This window comes from Zonotrichia albicollis, chromosome 33 (genome assembly GCF_047830755.1).
Source record: "Zonotrichia albicollis isolate bZonAlb1 chromosome 33, bZonAlb1.hap1, whole genome shotgun sequence".
NCBI classification, from domain to species: domain Eukaryota; kingdom Metazoa; phylum Chordata; class Aves; order Passeriformes; family Passerellidae; genus Zonotrichia; species Zonotrichia albicollis.
In genome coordinates, this window is record NC_133851.1 from 1,747,221 (window position 1) to 1,763,872 (window position 16,652).

Sequence of the window (16,652 nt, forward strand, 5' to 3'; positions counted from 1 at the left end):
GTGCAGCGCCGTCCGGCCCCTCTTGTCGGCGGCGTCGGCCGTGGAGCCCTTGTCCAGCAGGAGATGGACACAGTCCACGTGGCCGTTCATGATGGCCAGCATCAGAGGGGTCCTGCAAGGGGAAAGTGGGGAACTCATGGAGAGCTGCAAGGACCTGGGAGGGCTTTGGGATGGAGAACTCATGGAAACCACCAAGGACCTGGGAGGGGTTTGGGATGGAGGATTCATGGAGAGCATCAAGAGTCTGGAGGGGTTTGGGATGGAGGATTCATGGAAACCACCAAGAACATGGAGGAATTTGGGGTGGAGAATTCATGGAAAACACCAAGAACCTGGAGGAATTTGGTGTGGAGAATTCATGGAAACCACCAAGGACACAGAAAGGTTGGGATAGAGGATTCATGGAAATCACCAAGAACCTGGGAGGGGTTTGGGATGGAGGATTCATGGAAACCACCAAGAATCTGGAGGAATTTGGTGTGGAGAATCCATGGAACCTACAAAGAGCCTGGAAGGGTTTGGGATGGAGAATGGAGAATTCATGGAGAGCACCAAGAACACGGAAGGGTTGGGATGGAGGATTCATGGAGAGCACCAAGAACCTGGAGGGATTTGGGATGGAGGATTCATGGAGAGCATCAAGAGTCTGGAGGGGTTGGGATGGAGGATTCATGGAGAGCACCAAGAACCTGGATGGGAAAGGGATGGAGAATTCATGGAGAGCACCAAGGACCTGGGAGGGGTTTGGGATGGAGAACTCATGGAAACCACCAAGAACCTGGAGGGATTTGGGGTGGAGAATTCATGGAAACCACCAAGGACACGGAAGGGTTGGGATAGAGGATTCATGGAAATCACCAAGAACCTGGAGGGAAAAGGGATGGAGGATTCATGGAGAGCACCAAGAACATGGAGGGGAAAGGGATGGAGAACTCATGGAGGGCACCAAGAACATGGAGGGATTGGGGTGGAGAATTCATGGAAACCACCAAGGACCTGGGAGGGGTTTGGATGGAGGATTCATGGAAACCATCAAGAACATGGAGGAATTTGGGGTGGAGAATTCATGGAGACCACCGAGAACCTGGAGGAATTTAGAACATGGAACCTACAAAGAGCCTGGAAGGGTTTGGGATGGAGAATTCATGGAAACCACCAAGAACCTGGATGGGAAAGGGATGGAGAATTCATGGAGAGCACCAAGGGACCTGGGAGGGGTTTGGATGGAGGATTCATGGAAATCACCAAGAACCTGGAGGGAAAAGGGATGGAGGATTCATGGAGAGCACCAAGAACATGGAGGGGAAAGGGATGGAGAACTCATGGAGGGCACCAAGAACATGGAGGAATTTGGGGTGGAGAATCCATGGAACCTACAAAGAGCCTGGAAGGGTTTGGGATGGAGAATTCATGGAGAGTACCAAGAACATGGAGGGGAAAGGGATGGAGAACTCATGGAGAGCTGCAAGGACCTGGGAGGGGTTTGGATGGAGGATTGATGGAGAGCTTCAAGAGTCTGGAGGGTTGGGATGGAAAATTTATGGAATCCACCAAGGACATGGAGGGGTTTGGGATGGAGAATCCATGGAGAGCACCAAGAACCTGGGAGGGGTTGGGATGGAGAACTCATGGAAACCACCAAGAACATGGAGGAATTTGGGGTGGAGAATTCATGGAAACCACCAAGGACCTGGGAGGGGTTGGGATGGAGGATTCATGGAGAGCATCAAGAGTCTGGAGGGGTTGGGATGGAGGATTCATGGAAACCACCAAGAACCTGGAGGAATTTGGTGTGGAGAATCCATGGAAACCACCAAGGACCTGGGAGGGGTTTGGATGGAGGATTCATGGAAACCACCAAGAACATGGAGGAATTTGGGGTGGAGAATTCATAGAGACCACCAAGAACCTGGAGGAATTTAGAACATGGAACCTACAAAGAGCCTGGAAGGGTTTGGGATGGAGAATTCATGGAGCCCACCAAGAACCTGGGAGGGGTTTGGATGGAGGATTGATGGAGAGCTTCAAGAGTCTGGAGGGCTGGGATGGAAAATTTATGGAATCCACCAAGGACATGGAGGGGTTTGGGATGGAGAATCCATGGAGAGCACCAAGAACATGGAGGGGAAAGGGATGGAGGATTCATGGAGAGCACCAAGGACCTGGGAGGGGTTTGGGATGGAGAACTCATGGAAACCACCAAGAACATGGAGGAATTTGGGGTGGAGAATCCATGGAAACCACCAAGGACACGGAAGGGTTGGGATGGAGGATTCATGGAGAGCACCAAGAACATGGAGGAATTTGGGGTGGAGAATCTCCCTTGGTTCTCATCTCAAGCTGGGACCTTCCAGCAGGTGACCCTGGTGGCTCTGGTGGCCCTGGTGGCCCTGGTGGCTCTGGTGACTCTGGTGACCCCTGGTGGCTCTGGTGGCTTTGGTGGCTCTGGTGGCCCTGGTGGCCCTGGTGGCTCTGGTGGCTTTGGTGGCCCGGGTGACCCTGGTGGCTCTGGTGGCTCTGGTGACCCTGGTGGCCCTGGTGGCCCTGGTGGCCCTGGTGGCCCTGGTGGCCCTGGTGGCTCTGGTGACCCTGGTGACCCTGGTGGCTCTGGTGGCTCTGGTGGCCCTGGTGGCCCTGGTGGCCCTGGTGGCTCTGGTGACCCTGGTGACCCTGGTGACCCTGGTGGCTCTGGTGGCCCTGGTGGCCCTGGTGGCCCTGGTGGCTCTGGTGACCCTGGTGACCCTGGTGGCTCTGGTGGCTCTGGTGGCCCTGGTGGCTCTGGTGACCCTGGTGGCTTTGGTGGCCCTGGTGGCCCTGGTGGCCCTGGTGGCCCTGGTGGCTCTGGTGGCCCTGATGACCCTGGTGGCCCTGGTGACCCTGGTGGCTCTGGTGGCCCTGGTGGCCCTGGTGGCTTTGATGACCCTGGTGACCCTGGTGACCCTGGTGGCTCTGGTGGCTCTGGTGGCTTTGGTGGCCCTGGTGGCCCTGGTGGCCCTGGTGACCCTGGTGACCCTGGTGGCCCTGGTGGCCCTGGTGGCCCTGGTGGCCCTGGTGACCCTGGTGTCCCTGGTGGCTCTGGTGGCTTTGGTGACCCTGGTGGCTCTGGTGACTCTGGTGGCTCTGGTGACTCTGGTGGCCCTGGTTGCTCTGGTGGCTTTGGTGGCTCTGGTGGCCCTGGTGGCCCTGGTGGCTCTGGTGGCCCTGGTGACCCTGGTGGCCCTGGTGGCCCTGGTGACCCTGGTGGCTCTGGTGGCCCTGGTGGCTCTGGTGGCCATGGTGGCCCTGGTGGCTCTGGTGGCCCTGGTGGGTTTGGTGACCCTGGTGGACTTGGTGGCCCTGGTGGCTTTGGTGACCCTGGTGACCCTGGTGACCCTGGTGGCCCTGGTGACCCTGGTGGCCCTGGTGACCCTGGTGGCTCTGGTGGCTCTGGTGACCCTGGAGACCCTGGTGACCCTGGTGGCCTTGGTGGCCCTGATGGCCCTGGTGGCCCTGGTGGCTCTGGTGGCCCTGGTGGACCTGGTGGCTCTGGTGACCCTGGTGGCCCTGGTGACCCTGGTGACCCTGGTGGCTTTGGTGGCTCTGGTGGCCCTGGTGACCCTGGTGGCCCTGGTGGCCCTGGTGGCCCTGGTGGCTCTGGTGGCTCTGGTGATCCTGGTGACCCTGGTGGCCCTGGTGACCTTGGTGACCCTGGTGGCTCTGGTGGCTCTGGTGACCCCTGGTGACCCTGGTGGCTCTGGTGACCCTGGTGGCTCTGGTGGCCCTGGTGACCCTGGTGGCTCTGGTGGCTCTGGTGGCCCTGGTGGCCCTGGTGGCCCTGGTGGCTTTGGTGGCCCTGGTGGCCCTGGTGACCCTGGTGGCCCTGGTGACCCCTGGTGACCCTGGTGGCTCTGGTGGCCCTGGTGGCCCTGGTGGCCCTGGTGCCCCTGGTGACCCTGGTGGCTCTGGTGGCTCTGGTGGCCCTGGTGGCCCTGGTGGCTCTGGTGGCTCTGGTGGCCCTGGTGACCCTGGTGGCTCTGGTGGCTCTGGTGACCCTGGTGGCTCTGGTGGCTCTGGTGGCCCTGGTGGCTCTGGTGACCCTGGTGGCTCTGGTGGCCCTGGTGTCCCTGGTGACCCTGGTGGCCGTGGTGACCCTGGTGGCCCTGGTGGCCCTGGTGGCCCTGGTGGCTCTGGTGGCTCTGGTGGCCCTGGTGGCCCTGGTGGCCCTGGTGGCCCTGGTGGCTCTGGTGACCCTGGTGGCCCTGGTGGCCCTGGTGGCCCTGGTGGCCCTGGTGACCCTGGTGACCCTGGTGGCCCTGGTGGCTCTGGTGACCCTGGTGGCCCTGGTGGCCCTGGTGACCCTGGTGGCCCTGGTGGCTCTGGTGACCCTGGTGACCCTGGTGACCCTGGTGACCCTGGTGGCCCTGGTGGCTCTGGTGGCCCCGGTGGCCCTGGTGGCCCTGGTGGCCCTGGTGGCCCCGGTGGCCCTGGTGACCCTGGTGGCCCTGGTGGCTCTGGTGACCCTGATGACCCTGGTGACCCTGGTGGCCCTGGTGGCCCTGGTGGCTCTGGTGGCCCTGGTGACCCTGGTGGCCCTGGTGGCCCTGGTGGCCCTGGTGGCCATGGTGGCCCTGGTGGCCCTGGTGACCCTGGTGGCCCTGGTGACCCTGGTGGCCCTGGTGGCCATGGTGGCTTTGGTGGCCCTGGTGGCCCTGGTGGCCCTGGTGGCTCTGGTGGCCCTGGTGACCCTGGTGGCCCTGGTGATCCCTGGTGACCCCTGGTGGCCCTGATGGCCCTGGTGGCCCTGGTGGCCCTGGGGGCACTCACTGGCCGTGGATGTCCATGACGTCGGTGATGTCCGCTCGCTCGCCGCTGTCGATCAGGAGGTGCAGGGAATCCGTGTTCCCGTTGGCAGCTGGGCACGGGAACGGGAAACGGGAGGAGGAAATGGGAGGAGGAAAAATGGGGAGAGGAAATGAGAGGAGGAAATGGGAGGAGGAAATGAGGGAGGAGGAAAAAGGAGAAGAGAGGAGAAAATGGGATGAGGAAAAAGGGAGGAGGAAAAAGGAGAAGGAAAAGAGAGGAGGAAAAATGGGAGGAGGAAAAATGGGGAGAGGAAAAGAGGGAGAAGGAAAAATGGGAGGATGAAAAAGGAGAAGAGAGGAGAAAATGGGAGGAGGAAATGAGGGATGAGGAAAAAGGGAGGAGGAAAAAGGAGAAGGAAAAGGGAGGAGGAAAAATGGGAGGAGGAAAAAGGAGGAGGAAATGAGGGAGGAGAAAAAGAGAGGAGAAAATGGGAGGAGGAAAAATGGGGAGAGGAAAAAGGGAGTAGGAAAAAGGAGAAGGAAAAGAGAGGAGGAAAAGAGAGGAGAAAATGGGAAGAGGAAAAAGGGATGAGGAAAAATGGGGAGAGGAAAAGAGGGATGAGGAAAAGAGAGGAGGAAAAAGGGAGCAGGAAAAATGAGAGGAGGAAAAAGGAGAAGGAAAAGAGAGGAGAAAGTGGGAGGAGGAAATGGGAGGAGGAAAAAGGGAGGAGGAAAATGGGAGGAGGAAAAGAGGGATGAGGAAAAGAGAGGAGGAAAAGGGGGAGAAGTAAAAGAGCAATGAGGAAGAGGATGAGGCAGAGACAAGGAAAGGAGAGAAGAGCAAAGGGGATGAGGAAGGACAAGGAAAAAGGGACGAGTCAGAAACCCCCAAACCCTCAGGAAGGGGCTGAACCCCCGGGGCCTTTGGGTTCTGTAGGGCCCCATCCCACCCCTGCAGGACCCAGAACCGCCAGGAACCCTCCCAGAACCCTTCCAAGACCTGCAGGAGCCCTGAACCCCTCAGGAACCCTCCCAGAACCGTTCTAAGTCACTTTTGGAACCCCTCCAAGACCTGCAGGAGCCCAGAACCTCTGAGGAACCCTCCCAAAACCCTTCTAGAACCCTCCCAAGTCACTTTTGGAACCCTTCCAGGACCTGCAGGAGCCCAGAACCCCTCAGGAACCCTCCCAGAACCCTTCTAGAACCCTTCCAAGACCTGCAGGAGCCCAGAACCTCTGAGGAACCCTCCCAGGACCCTTCCAAGTCACTTTTGGAACCCTTCCAAGACCTGCAGGAGCCCAGAACCCCTGAGGAACCCTCCCAGAACAATTCCAGAACCCTTCCAGGACCTTCCCAAGTCACTTCTGGAACCCTCCCAAGAGCTGCAGGAGCCCAGAACCCCTGAGGAACCCTCCCAGAACAATTCCAGAACCCTTCCAGGACCTTCCCAAGTCACTTCTGGAACCCTTCCAAGACCTGCAGGAGCCCTGAACTCCTCAGGAACCCTCCCAGAACCCTTCTAGAACCCTTCCAAGTCACTTCTGGAACCCTTCCAAGAGCTGCAGGAGCCCAGAACCCCCGAGGAACCCTCCCAGAACACCCTGAGAACCCTCCCAGGATCCTCCAAAGTCACTTTGGGAACCCTTCCAGAATCTGTAAGGGCACCAGAACCCTCAGGAACCCTCCCAGAACACCCCAAGAACCCTCCCAGGACCTTCCCAAGTCACTTCTGGAACCCTTCCAGGACCTGCAGGAGCCCAGAACACTTCCAGAACCCTTCCAGGACCCTCCCAAGTCACTTTTGGAACCCTTCCAAGAGGTGCAGGAGCCCTGAACTTCTGAGGAACCCTCCCAGAACCCTTCCAAGACCTGCAGGAGCCCAGAACCCCCTGAGGAACCCTCCCAGAACCCTTCTAGAACCCTTCCAATACCTGCAGGAGCCCAGAATCCCTCAGGAACCCTCCCAGAACCCTTCCAAGTCACTTTTGGAACCCTTCCAAGACCTGCAGGAGCCCAGAACCTCTGAGGAACCCTCCCAGAACCCTTCTGGAACCCTTGCAGGAGCCCTGAACCCCTGAGGAACCCTCCTAGGAACCCCAAGAACCCTCCCAGAACCCTTCTAGAACCCTCCCAAGTCACTTTTGGAACCCTCCCAAGAGCTGCAGGAGCCCAGAACCACCTGAGGAACCCTCCCAGAACCCCTCAGGAACCCTCCCAGAACACTTCCAAGTCACTTTTGGAACCCTTCCAGGACCTGCAGGAGCCCTGAACCCCTGAGGAACCCTCCCAGAACCCTCCCAAGACCTGCAGGAGCCCTCAACCCCTCAGGAACCCTCCCAGAACCCTCCCAAGTCACTTTTGGAACCCTCCCAAGACCTTCAGGAGCCCAGAACCCCCGAGGAACCCCTGCCAGGTGCCACCTGCAGCGTGGAGAGGCGTCCACTTCCTCTTCCTCTCCTTGACCAGGGCGGAGGCGCCGTGGCTGGTGAGCACCTGCACGCACTCGCTGGCGCCGCGCTCGGTGGCCAGGTAGAGCGCGGTGCGGCCCTTGTGGTCCCGCACGTCCAGGTTCACCAGCGTCTCCGCCAGGGCCTTGAGGGCTTCACAGTGACCATTGTAGGCCTGGGGACAGCCAGAAACGGCCTTTCGGTACCCAAAGTGTCCCTCAGGAACCCAAAGTGTCCTTCAGGCACCCAAAGTGTCCCTCAGGTACCCAAAATGTCCCTCAGGAACCCAAAGTGTCCTTCAGGAACCCAAAGTGTCCCTCAGGTACTCAAGATGTTCCTTCAGGAACCCAAAGTGTCCCTCAGGTAAGCAGAATGTCCTTCAGGAACCCAAAGTGTCCCTCAGGAACCCAAAGTGTCCTTCAAGTACCCAAAGTGTCCTTCAGGTACCCAAAGTGTCCCCCAGGTAACCAGAAATGTCCCCTGGGTACCCAAAGTGTCCTCCAGGTACTCAAAGTGTCACCCAGGTACCCAAAGTGTCCTTCAGGAACCCAAAGTGTCCCTCAGGTACTCAAGATGTTCCTTCAGGTACTCAAAGTGTCCCTCAGGTAACCAGAAATGTCTCTCAGACACCCAAAGTGTCCCTCAGGTACCCAAAGTGTCCTTCAGGCACCCAAATGTCCCCAGAAAAGTCTCCCAGGTACCCAAAGTGTCCCTCAGCAACCCAAAGTGTCCTTCAAGTACCCAAAGTGTCTCTCAGGTAACCAGAATGTCCCTCAGGTAACCAGAATGTCCTTCAGGAACCCAAAGTGTCCCTCAGGAACTCAAAGTGTCCCTCAGGAACCCAAATGTCCCTGTCCTGCACCCACAAGTGTCTCCTAAAGCACCCCCTGAGCACCCAGAAATGTCCCCACCAGAAATGGCACCCCCAGAACCCTTCCAGGACCCTTCCAGGACACTGTGGGAACCCTTCCAGGACCTGCAGGAACCCAGAATCTCTCAGGAACCTTCCAGAACCCTCAGGAACTTTCCAGAACCCCTCAGGAACCTTCCAGAACCCTCAGGAACCTTCCAGGACCCTCAGGAACCTTCCAGAACCCTCAGGAACCTCCCAGGACCTTCAGGAACCTCCCAGAATCTCTCAGGAACCTCCCAGAACCCTCAGGAACCTTCCAGAACCCTCAGGAACCTCCCAGAACCTTCCAGAACCCTCAGGAACCTCCCAGGACCCTCAGGAACCTCCCAGAACCTCTCAGAAAACTCCCAGAACCCTCAGGAACCTCAGGAACCTTCCAGAACCCTCCGGAACCTCCCAGGACCTCTCAGGAACCTCCCAGAACCTTCCAGAACCTTCCAGGACCCTCAGGAACCTTCCAGAACCCTCAGGAACCTCCCAGAACCTTCCAGAACCTCCCAGAACCCTCCAGAACCTTCCAGAACCTCCCAGGCCCGCAGCACTCACAGCTAAGTGCAAAGGGCTGACTGGAACGGTGCTTTCCACATCCTCCAGGCAGTTAAAGGACATTTCCAGGAGCTGCAAAAGAACAAAAAAAATCCAAAATCCAAATCAACCCTGAGGTGCACAAGGGCAAAAAGTCCAAAATCCCAAAAATCCCAACTCCAAAACGCCAAAAAATCCAAAAATCCCAACTCCAAAACCCCAAAAAAAATCCCAAAAATCCCAACTCCAAATCCCCAAAAATACAAAAAATCCTGACCCCAAATGTCCAAAAATCCCAACTCAAAAAACCCAACTCCAAAACCCCAAAAACTTCGACCCCAAACCCCAAAAACTCCAACTCCAAAACCCCAAAAACCCCAAAAATCCCATCCCCCAAACCCCAAAAACATCGATCCCAAAACCCCAGAAACTCCAACCCCAAAAACTCCAAAACCCCAAAAGCTCCAAAAATCCCAATTCCAAAACCCCAAAAATGCAAAAAATCCTGACCCCAAATGTCAAAAAACCTTTATCCCAAAAACTCCAAAAATCCTGACCCCAAAACCCCAAAAACTCCAGAAACTCCAACCCCAAAAACTCCAACTCCAAAAATCCCAAAACTCCAAAAATCCCAATTCCAAAACCCCAAAAACTCCAAACATCCCAATTCCAAAACCCCAAAAACTCCAACTCCAAAACCCCCAAAATGCAAAAATTCTGACCCCAAAACCCCAAAAATTCCAGAAACTCCAACCCCAAAAACTCCAACTCCAAAAATCCCAAAAACTCCAAAAATCCCAACTCCAAAACCCCCATAAAATCCAAAAATTCTGATCCCAAAACCCCAAAAACTTCGACCCCAAAATCCCAAAACCTCCAGAAACTCCAAACCCCAAAAACTCCAAAAATCCCAATTCCAAAACCCCAAAAAATCCAAAAATCCCAACTCCAAAACCCCCAAAAATCCAAAAATTCTGACCCCAAAACCTCCAGAAACTCCAACCCCGAAACCCCAAAAATCTGGGATGGGCAATTCCAAAAATCCCATTTTTCCTGACTCTAATTCCCATCTTTTCTCTCAATTTTGAATTTTCCAGCTCAAATTTTCCCTTTTTCCAGGAGGATTTTTCCTTTTTTAATTTATTTTCTGGGAGATTTTCCCTCTTTTCCTGGTTGGGATTTTTTCTCTTTCCCATTTGGGATTTTCCCAATTTTTCAGGGAAATTTTCCCCATTTTGGGGTTTTTTTTCCCATTTTTGGGGTTTTTTTTTCCCCATTTTGGGGTGTTTTTTCCCATTTTTGGGGGTGTTTTTCCCATTTTTGGGGGTGTTTTTCCCCCATTTCCTGGACGATTTCCTCCCTTTTCTGGGGGTGTTTTCCTCCATTTCCTGGATGATTTTCCCCTCATTTCCTGTGGATATTTTCCCCCATTTCTGGTGGTGTTTTCTCCCATTTTTGGGGCTGTTTTTCCCCATTTCTGGGGATATTTTCCCCCATTTCTGGTGACATTTTCCCCCATTCCTGGGGATATTTTCCCCCATTTCTGGTGACATTTTCCCCCATTCCTGGGGATATTTTCCCCCATTTCTGGTGACATTTTCCCCCATTCCTGGGGATATTTTCCCCCATTTCTGGGGCGGATTTCCCCCATTCCTTGAGGTGTTTTCCCCCATTTCTGGGGCTGTTTTTTCCCCATTTTTGGGGCTGTTTTCCCCCATTTCTGGGGATATTTTCCCCATTCCTGGGGCTGTTTTCCCCCATTTTTGGGGATATTTTCCCCCATTCCTGGGGATATTTTCCCCCATTCCTGGTGGTGTTTTCCCCCATTTCTGGAGGTGTTTTCTCCCATTTTTGGGGCTGATTTCCCCCATTCCTTGAGGTATTTTCCCCCATTTCTGGGGATATTTTCCCCCATTCCTGGGGCTGTTTTCCCCCATTTTTGGGGCTGTTTTTCCCCCATTTTTGAGGCTGTTTTTCCCCCATTTCTGGGGTATTTTCCTCCATTTCTGGGGTATTTTCCTCCATTTCCTGCCTGATTTTCCCCCATTTCCTGGGGATATTTTCCCCCATTCCTGGGGCTGTTTTTTCCCCATTTTTGGGGCTGATTTCCTCCTTTTCCTGGACGATTTCCTCCCTTTCCTGCCTGACTTTCCCCTCATTTCCTGCCTGATTTTCCCCTCATTTCCTGTGGATATTTTCCCCATTTTTGGGGCTGTTTTCCCCCATTCCTGGGGATATTTTCCCCCATTCCTGGTGGTGTTTTCTCCCATTTTTGGGGCTGATTTCCTCCATTCCTGGTGGTGTTTTCTCCCATTTTTGGGGCTGTTTTCCCCCATTTCTGGTGATATTTTCCCCCATTTTTGAGGCTGTTTTCCCCCATTCCTGGGGATATTTTCCCCCATTCCTGGTGGTGTTTTCCCCCATTTCTGGGGCTGATTTCCCCCATTCCTTGAGGTGTTTTCCCCCAGTTTTTGGGCTGATTTCCCCCATTCCTGGTTGTGTTTTCCCCCATTTCTGGGGCTGTTCTCCCCCATTTCTGGGGCTGTTTTTCCCCCATTCCTGGTGATATTTTCCCCCATTTTTGGGGCTGTTTTCCCCCATTTTTGGGGATATTTTTCCCCATTTCTGGGGCTGTTTCCCCCCTTTTCTGGGGTATTTTCCCCTCATTTCCCGCCTGATTTTCCCCTCATTTCTAGGGATGTTTTCCCCCATTTCTGGGGCTGTTTTCCCCCATTCCTTGAGGTGTTTTGCCCCAGTTTTTGGGCTGATTTCCCCCATTCCTGGTGATATTTTCCCCCATTTCTGGGGATATTTTCCCCCATTTCTGGGGCTGTTTCCCCCTTTTCTGGGGTATTTTCCTCCATTTCCTGCCTGATTTTCCCCTCATTTCCTGTGGATATTTTCCCCCATTTTTGGGGCTGTTTTCCCCTCATTTCCTGGGAATATTTTCCCCTATTCCTTGAGGTGTTTTCCCCCATTTCTGGTGATATTTTCCCCCTTTTCTGGGGCTGTTTTCCCCCATTTTTGGGGCTGATTTCCCCCATTTCTGGGGTATTTTCCCCCATTCCTTGAGGTATTTTCCCCCATTTTTGGGGCTGTTTCCTCCCTTTTCTGGGGTATTTTCCTCCATTTCCTGCCTGATTTTCCCCTCATTTCCTGGGGATATTTTCCCCCATTTCTGGGAATATTTTCCCCCATTTCTGGGAATATTTTCCCCCATTTTTGGGGCTGTTTTTCCCCATTTTTGGGGCCGATTTCCCCCCTCACCAGCTCGAGGTTCTGCCGGTTGCCGTAGGCGGCCGCGTAGTGGACGGCGGTGTAGCCCTGCTTGTCCCGCAGGGAGGGGTCAGCACCGTTGTCCAGCAGGAATTCCAGACAGCTACAATTGGGAAAAAAACCAAAAAAAATTAAAGAAAAGAGTAAAAAAATCTGTAAGGAAAACCCTAAAATGTCACAGAGAGGGTTGGGGGTGAGGGGGGTTTGGGCTGGGATAGGAGCAGGGGTTCCTCTGCTGAGGGGCTGCAGGGAGGATTCCCAGTAAATTCCCATTAAAATCCCAGTAAAATCCCATTAAAATCCCAGTAAATTCCCATTAAAATCCCAGTAAATTCCCAGTAAAATCCCAGTAAAATTCCCTTTAAATTCCCAGCAAAAAAATCCCAGTAAATTCCCAGTAAATTCCCAGTAAAATCTCAGCAAAATTCCCAGCAAATTTCTAATATGTTCCCAGCAAATTCCCAGTAAAATCCCAGCTAATTCCCATTAAATTCCCAGCAAATTTCCAGTAAAATCCCAGTAAATTCCCAGGAAAATTGCGATCAATTTCCCAGTAAAATCCCTGTAAAAAATCCCAGGAAATTCCCATTAAATTCCCAGCAAATTCCCTTTAAATTCCCAGCTAATTCTCAGCAAAATGTCCCCAGCAAATTTCAGTAAAATCCCAGCTAATTCCCATTAAATTCCCATCAAATTCCCATTAAATTCCCAGTAAAATTCCATTAAATTCCCAGTAAGTTCCCAGCAAATCCCCAGTAAATTTTAGCAAATTCCCATTAAATTCCCATTAAATTCCCAGTAAATTCCCAGTAAATTCCCAGTTAAATCCCCGTCCATTCCAAGTTAAATCCCACTTAAATTCCACTTAATCCCAGTCCATCCTCAATCTGTTCCCAGTCCATTCCCAGTTAATCCCAGTGCATTCCCAGTTCATTCCCAGTTAATTTCCAGTCCATCCCAGTCTGTTCCAAATCCATCCCAGTTAATCCCAGTCTCTTCCCAGTCCATTCCAGTTAATCCCAGTGCATTCCCAGTCCCTCCCAGTTCAATCCCAGTCCCTCCCAGTCCGTTCCCAGTCCATCCCAGTTCAATCCCAGTCCCTCCCAGTCCATTCCCAGTCCCTCCCAGTCCCTCCCAGTCCCTCGCAGTTCAATCCCAGTCTCTCCTAGTCCCTCCCAGTTAATCCCAGTCCATCCCAGTCCATTCCAGTCCATCCCAGTCCATCCCAATCCATCCCAGTCCATTCCAGTCCATCCCAGTCCATCCCAATCCATCCCAGTCCATTCCAGTCCATCCCAGTCCATCCCAGTTCAATCCCAGTCCCTCCCAGTCCATCCCAGTCCCTCCCAGTCCATTCCCAGTCCCTCCCAGTCCATTCCCAGTCCATCCCAGTCCCTCCCAGTTCAATTCCAGTCCATCCCAGTCCATCCCAGTCCCTCCCAGTTAATCCCAGTCCCATCCCAGTCCCTCCCAGTCCCATCCCAGTCCATTCCAGTCCCTCCCAGTCCATCCCAGTCCTATCCCAGTCCATTCCAGTTAATCCCAGTCCACCCCAGTTCAATCCCAGTCCATCCCAGTCCATTCCCAGTCCATTCCAGTTAATCCCAGTCCATTCCCAGTCCCTCCCAGTCCATCCCAGTCCCTCCCAGCCCATTCCCAGTCCATCCCAGTCCCATCCCAGTCCCTCCCAGTCCCTCCCAGTCCATCCCCAGTTAATCCCAGTCCCTCCCAGTCCCTCCCAGCACTCACAAGAACGCCTCCTTCAGCCTCGACTCCTTCAGGGGCTCCTCCTCGCTGGGTCCTGAGTGAGCGTCGGCTCTGCAGCGGCACCGGGACACGGCGGGGACAATGGGGACAATGGTGACAACGGGGACAGTGGGGACAATGGGGACAACGGGGACAGTGGGGACAGTGGGGACACGGCAGGGACAATGGGGACAATGGGGACAATGGGGACAATGGTGACAATGGTGACAGTGGGGACAATGGGCACAATGGGGACAACGGTGACAGTGGGTACAATGGGGACAGTGGGGACAGTGGGGACAGTGGGGACAATGGGGACAATGGGGACAATGGGGACAACGGTGACAGTGGGGACAATGGGGACAATGGGGACAGTGGGGACAGTGGGGACAATGGGGACAATGGGGACAATGGTGACAATGGTGACAGTGGTGACAATGGGGACAATGGTGACAATGGTGACAGCGACAGTGACCATGGGGACACCACAGTGCCACCACGGGTTGGTGACAATGATCATGGTGTCACCTCCAGTGCCACTGCAGGTCGGTGACAGTGACCACTGTGCCACCTTTAATGCAACCGCAGCTTGGTGACAGTGCCCAGGGTGCCACCCCTGTGTCAGCCCCAGTGGCATTAGTGCCATGTCAGGCTGGTGACAATGCCCGCAGTGCTCCCAGGTGCCACCTCAGGCTTGTGACAATGCCCACAGTGCCCACAGTGCCATGTCAGGCTGATGACAACAACCACAGTGCCACTCCCAGTGCCACCTCAGGCTGGTGACAATGCCCACGGTGCCCCCAGGGTGCCCTCCCAGTACACCCAGCGCCATCTGGGGCTGGTGCCAATGCGCCCAGCGCCACCTCAAGCTGGTGACAACACCCATAGTGCCCCTCCCAGAGCCACCTGAGGTTGGTGACAGTACCCCCAGGTGCCATCTCAGGCTGGTGACAATGCCCGCAGTGCCCCCTGGCAGTGCCCTCACCTGCGGTAGGTGTCGGAGGCAGCCGCGTAGCCATCACTGACAGTGCCTCCTGTACCCCCGCTGCCCCCTGGCAGTGCCCTGGCAGTGCCCCTGGCAGTGCCCCTGGCAGTGCCCACAGTGCCCCCTGTGCCCCCTGGCAGTGCCCAGGTGCCCTCACCTGCGGTAGGTATCAGAAGCAGCCGCGTAGTGCAGCGCCGTGCACCCTTTGCCATCACTGACAGTGCCCACAGTGCCCCTGGCAGTGCCCCTGGCAGTGCCCCCCGTGCCCCCTGGCAGTGCCCTGGCAGTGCCCAGGTGCCCTCACCTGCGGTAGGTATCAGAAGCAGCCGCATAGTGCAGCGCCGTGCACCCTTTGCTGCCATTGACAGTGCCCCCCGTGCCCCCTGGCAGTGCCCCTGGCAGTGCCCCTGGCAGTGCCCACAGTGCCCCCCGTTCCCCCTGGCAGTGCCCAGGTGCCCTCACCTGCGGTAGGTGTCCGAGGCAGCCGCGTAGTGCAGCGCCGTGCACCCTTTGCCGTCGGCCTCGTTGACGGCGGCCCCGGCCGTCAGCAGCGTCACCGTGCACTGGTAGCTGCCGTTGGCGGCCGCGTAGTGCAGGGGGGTCCTGGGGGGGACAAAGGGGACAGGGCGGCCTCAGGGACCCCCCAGAGCCCTGCCAGGACCTGCAGGAGCCCAGGATCCCCCCAGAACCCTGCCAGGACCCAGAACACCTCAGGAACCCTTCCAGGACCTGCAGGAGCTCAGAACATTCTGGAAACACTTCCAGGACTCAGAACACCTCAGGAACCCTTCCAGGACCCAGCAGGAGTTTAGAACATTCTAGAAACCCTTCCAGGACCTGCAGGAGCCCAAGATGCCCCCAGAACCCTGCCAGGACCCTCCTAGAACACCCCAGGAACATTCCAGGACCTGCAGGAGCCCAGAACATTCTGGAAACCCTTCCAGGATCCAGAACACCCCAAGAACCCTTCCAGGACCTGCAGGAGCCCAGGATACTCCCCAGAACCCTGCCAGGACCCAGAACACCTCAGGAACCCTCCCAGGACCTTCCCAGGACACACCCAGAACCCTTCCAGGACCCAGTAGGAGCTCAGAACATTCTGGAAACCCTTCCAGGACCCTCCTAGAACACCTTGGGAACCTTCCAGGACCTTCCCAGGTGACTCCAATCTGGGATTTGGGGATACTGAGATGTCCCCAAGTGTCCCCAGGTGTCCCCAAGTGTCCCCAGGTGTCCCCAGGTGTCCCCGCTCACCTCCCGAACTTGTCCCTCCTCCGCAGGTCGGCGCCGCTGCTCAGCAGCAGGTTCAGACATTCAACGTTCCTGCAGGGGGACAGGGACACGGGAATGTCACCCATGCCACCCAGAGTGTCCTCCATCTACCCAGAAATGTCCCCATGCCACCTGGCATCCCCCCAGCCACCCAGAGTGTCACCATGCTACCCAAAGTGTCACCATGCCACCCAAAGTGTCCCCATGACACCCAAAGTGTCACCATGCCACCCAAACTGCCCTTCAGGGAACCAGAAATGTCCCCATGACAATTGGAGTGTCACCATGCCACCCAAAGTGCCACCATGCCACCCAAAGTGTCCCCCAGGGACCCAGAAATGTCCCTCAGGTAATCAGAGTGTCCCCATGCCACCCAAAGTGTCACCAAGCTACCCAAAGTGTCCCCATGACACCCAGAGTGTCCTCATGCCACCCAAAATGTCACCAAGCTACCCAAAGTGTCCCCCAGGGACCCAGAAATGTCCCCATGCCACCCAGAGTGTCCCCATGCCACCCAGAGTGTCCCCATGACACCCAAAGGGTCCCCATGCCACCCAGCGCATCTTCCAGGTACCCAACAATGTCTCCGTGTCACCCAAAGTGTTCCTCAGGCACCCAAAGTGTCCCCAGGCCACCCAGAAATGTCCCTGCCAGAAGTGTCACCCCCAGAACCTGTCCAGCTTCCCACCCTTGCTCACAGCACTGTC

The 16,652-nt window shown here is 55.6% G+C and overlaps 1 protein-coding gene across 2 annotated transcripts in view; it reads right to left on the reverse strand.

Annotated features, from left to right (window-relative positions):
- Window positions 1-16,652, reverse strand: part of ANKRD52 (ankyrin repeat domain 52) — a 57,197-nt gene that overhangs the window by 20,652 nt on the left and 19,893 nt on the right. For both annotated transcript variants that reach the window (XM_074530846.1, XM_074530845.1), the window contains exons 13-20: window positions 15,928-15,996; window positions 15,136-15,276; window positions 13,692-13,760; window positions 11,934-12,045; window positions 8,688-8,759; window positions 7,202-7,403; window positions 4,804-4,891; window positions 1-112 (exon numbers count right to left, since the gene is read on the reverse strand). The exon at window positions 1-112 is cut by the window's left edge and continues 6 nt beyond it. In XM_074530846.1, coding sequence (XP_074386947.1) covers window positions 1-112; window positions 4,804-4,891; window positions 7,202-7,403; window positions 8,688-8,759; window positions 11,934-12,045; window positions 13,692-13,760; window positions 15,136-15,276; window positions 15,928-15,996 — 865 coding nt within the window. The remainder of the gene's footprint in view (window positions 113-4,803; window positions 4,892-7,201; window positions 7,404-8,687; window positions 8,760-11,933; window positions 12,046-13,691; window positions 13,761-15,135; window positions 15,277-15,927; window positions 15,997-16,652) is intronic.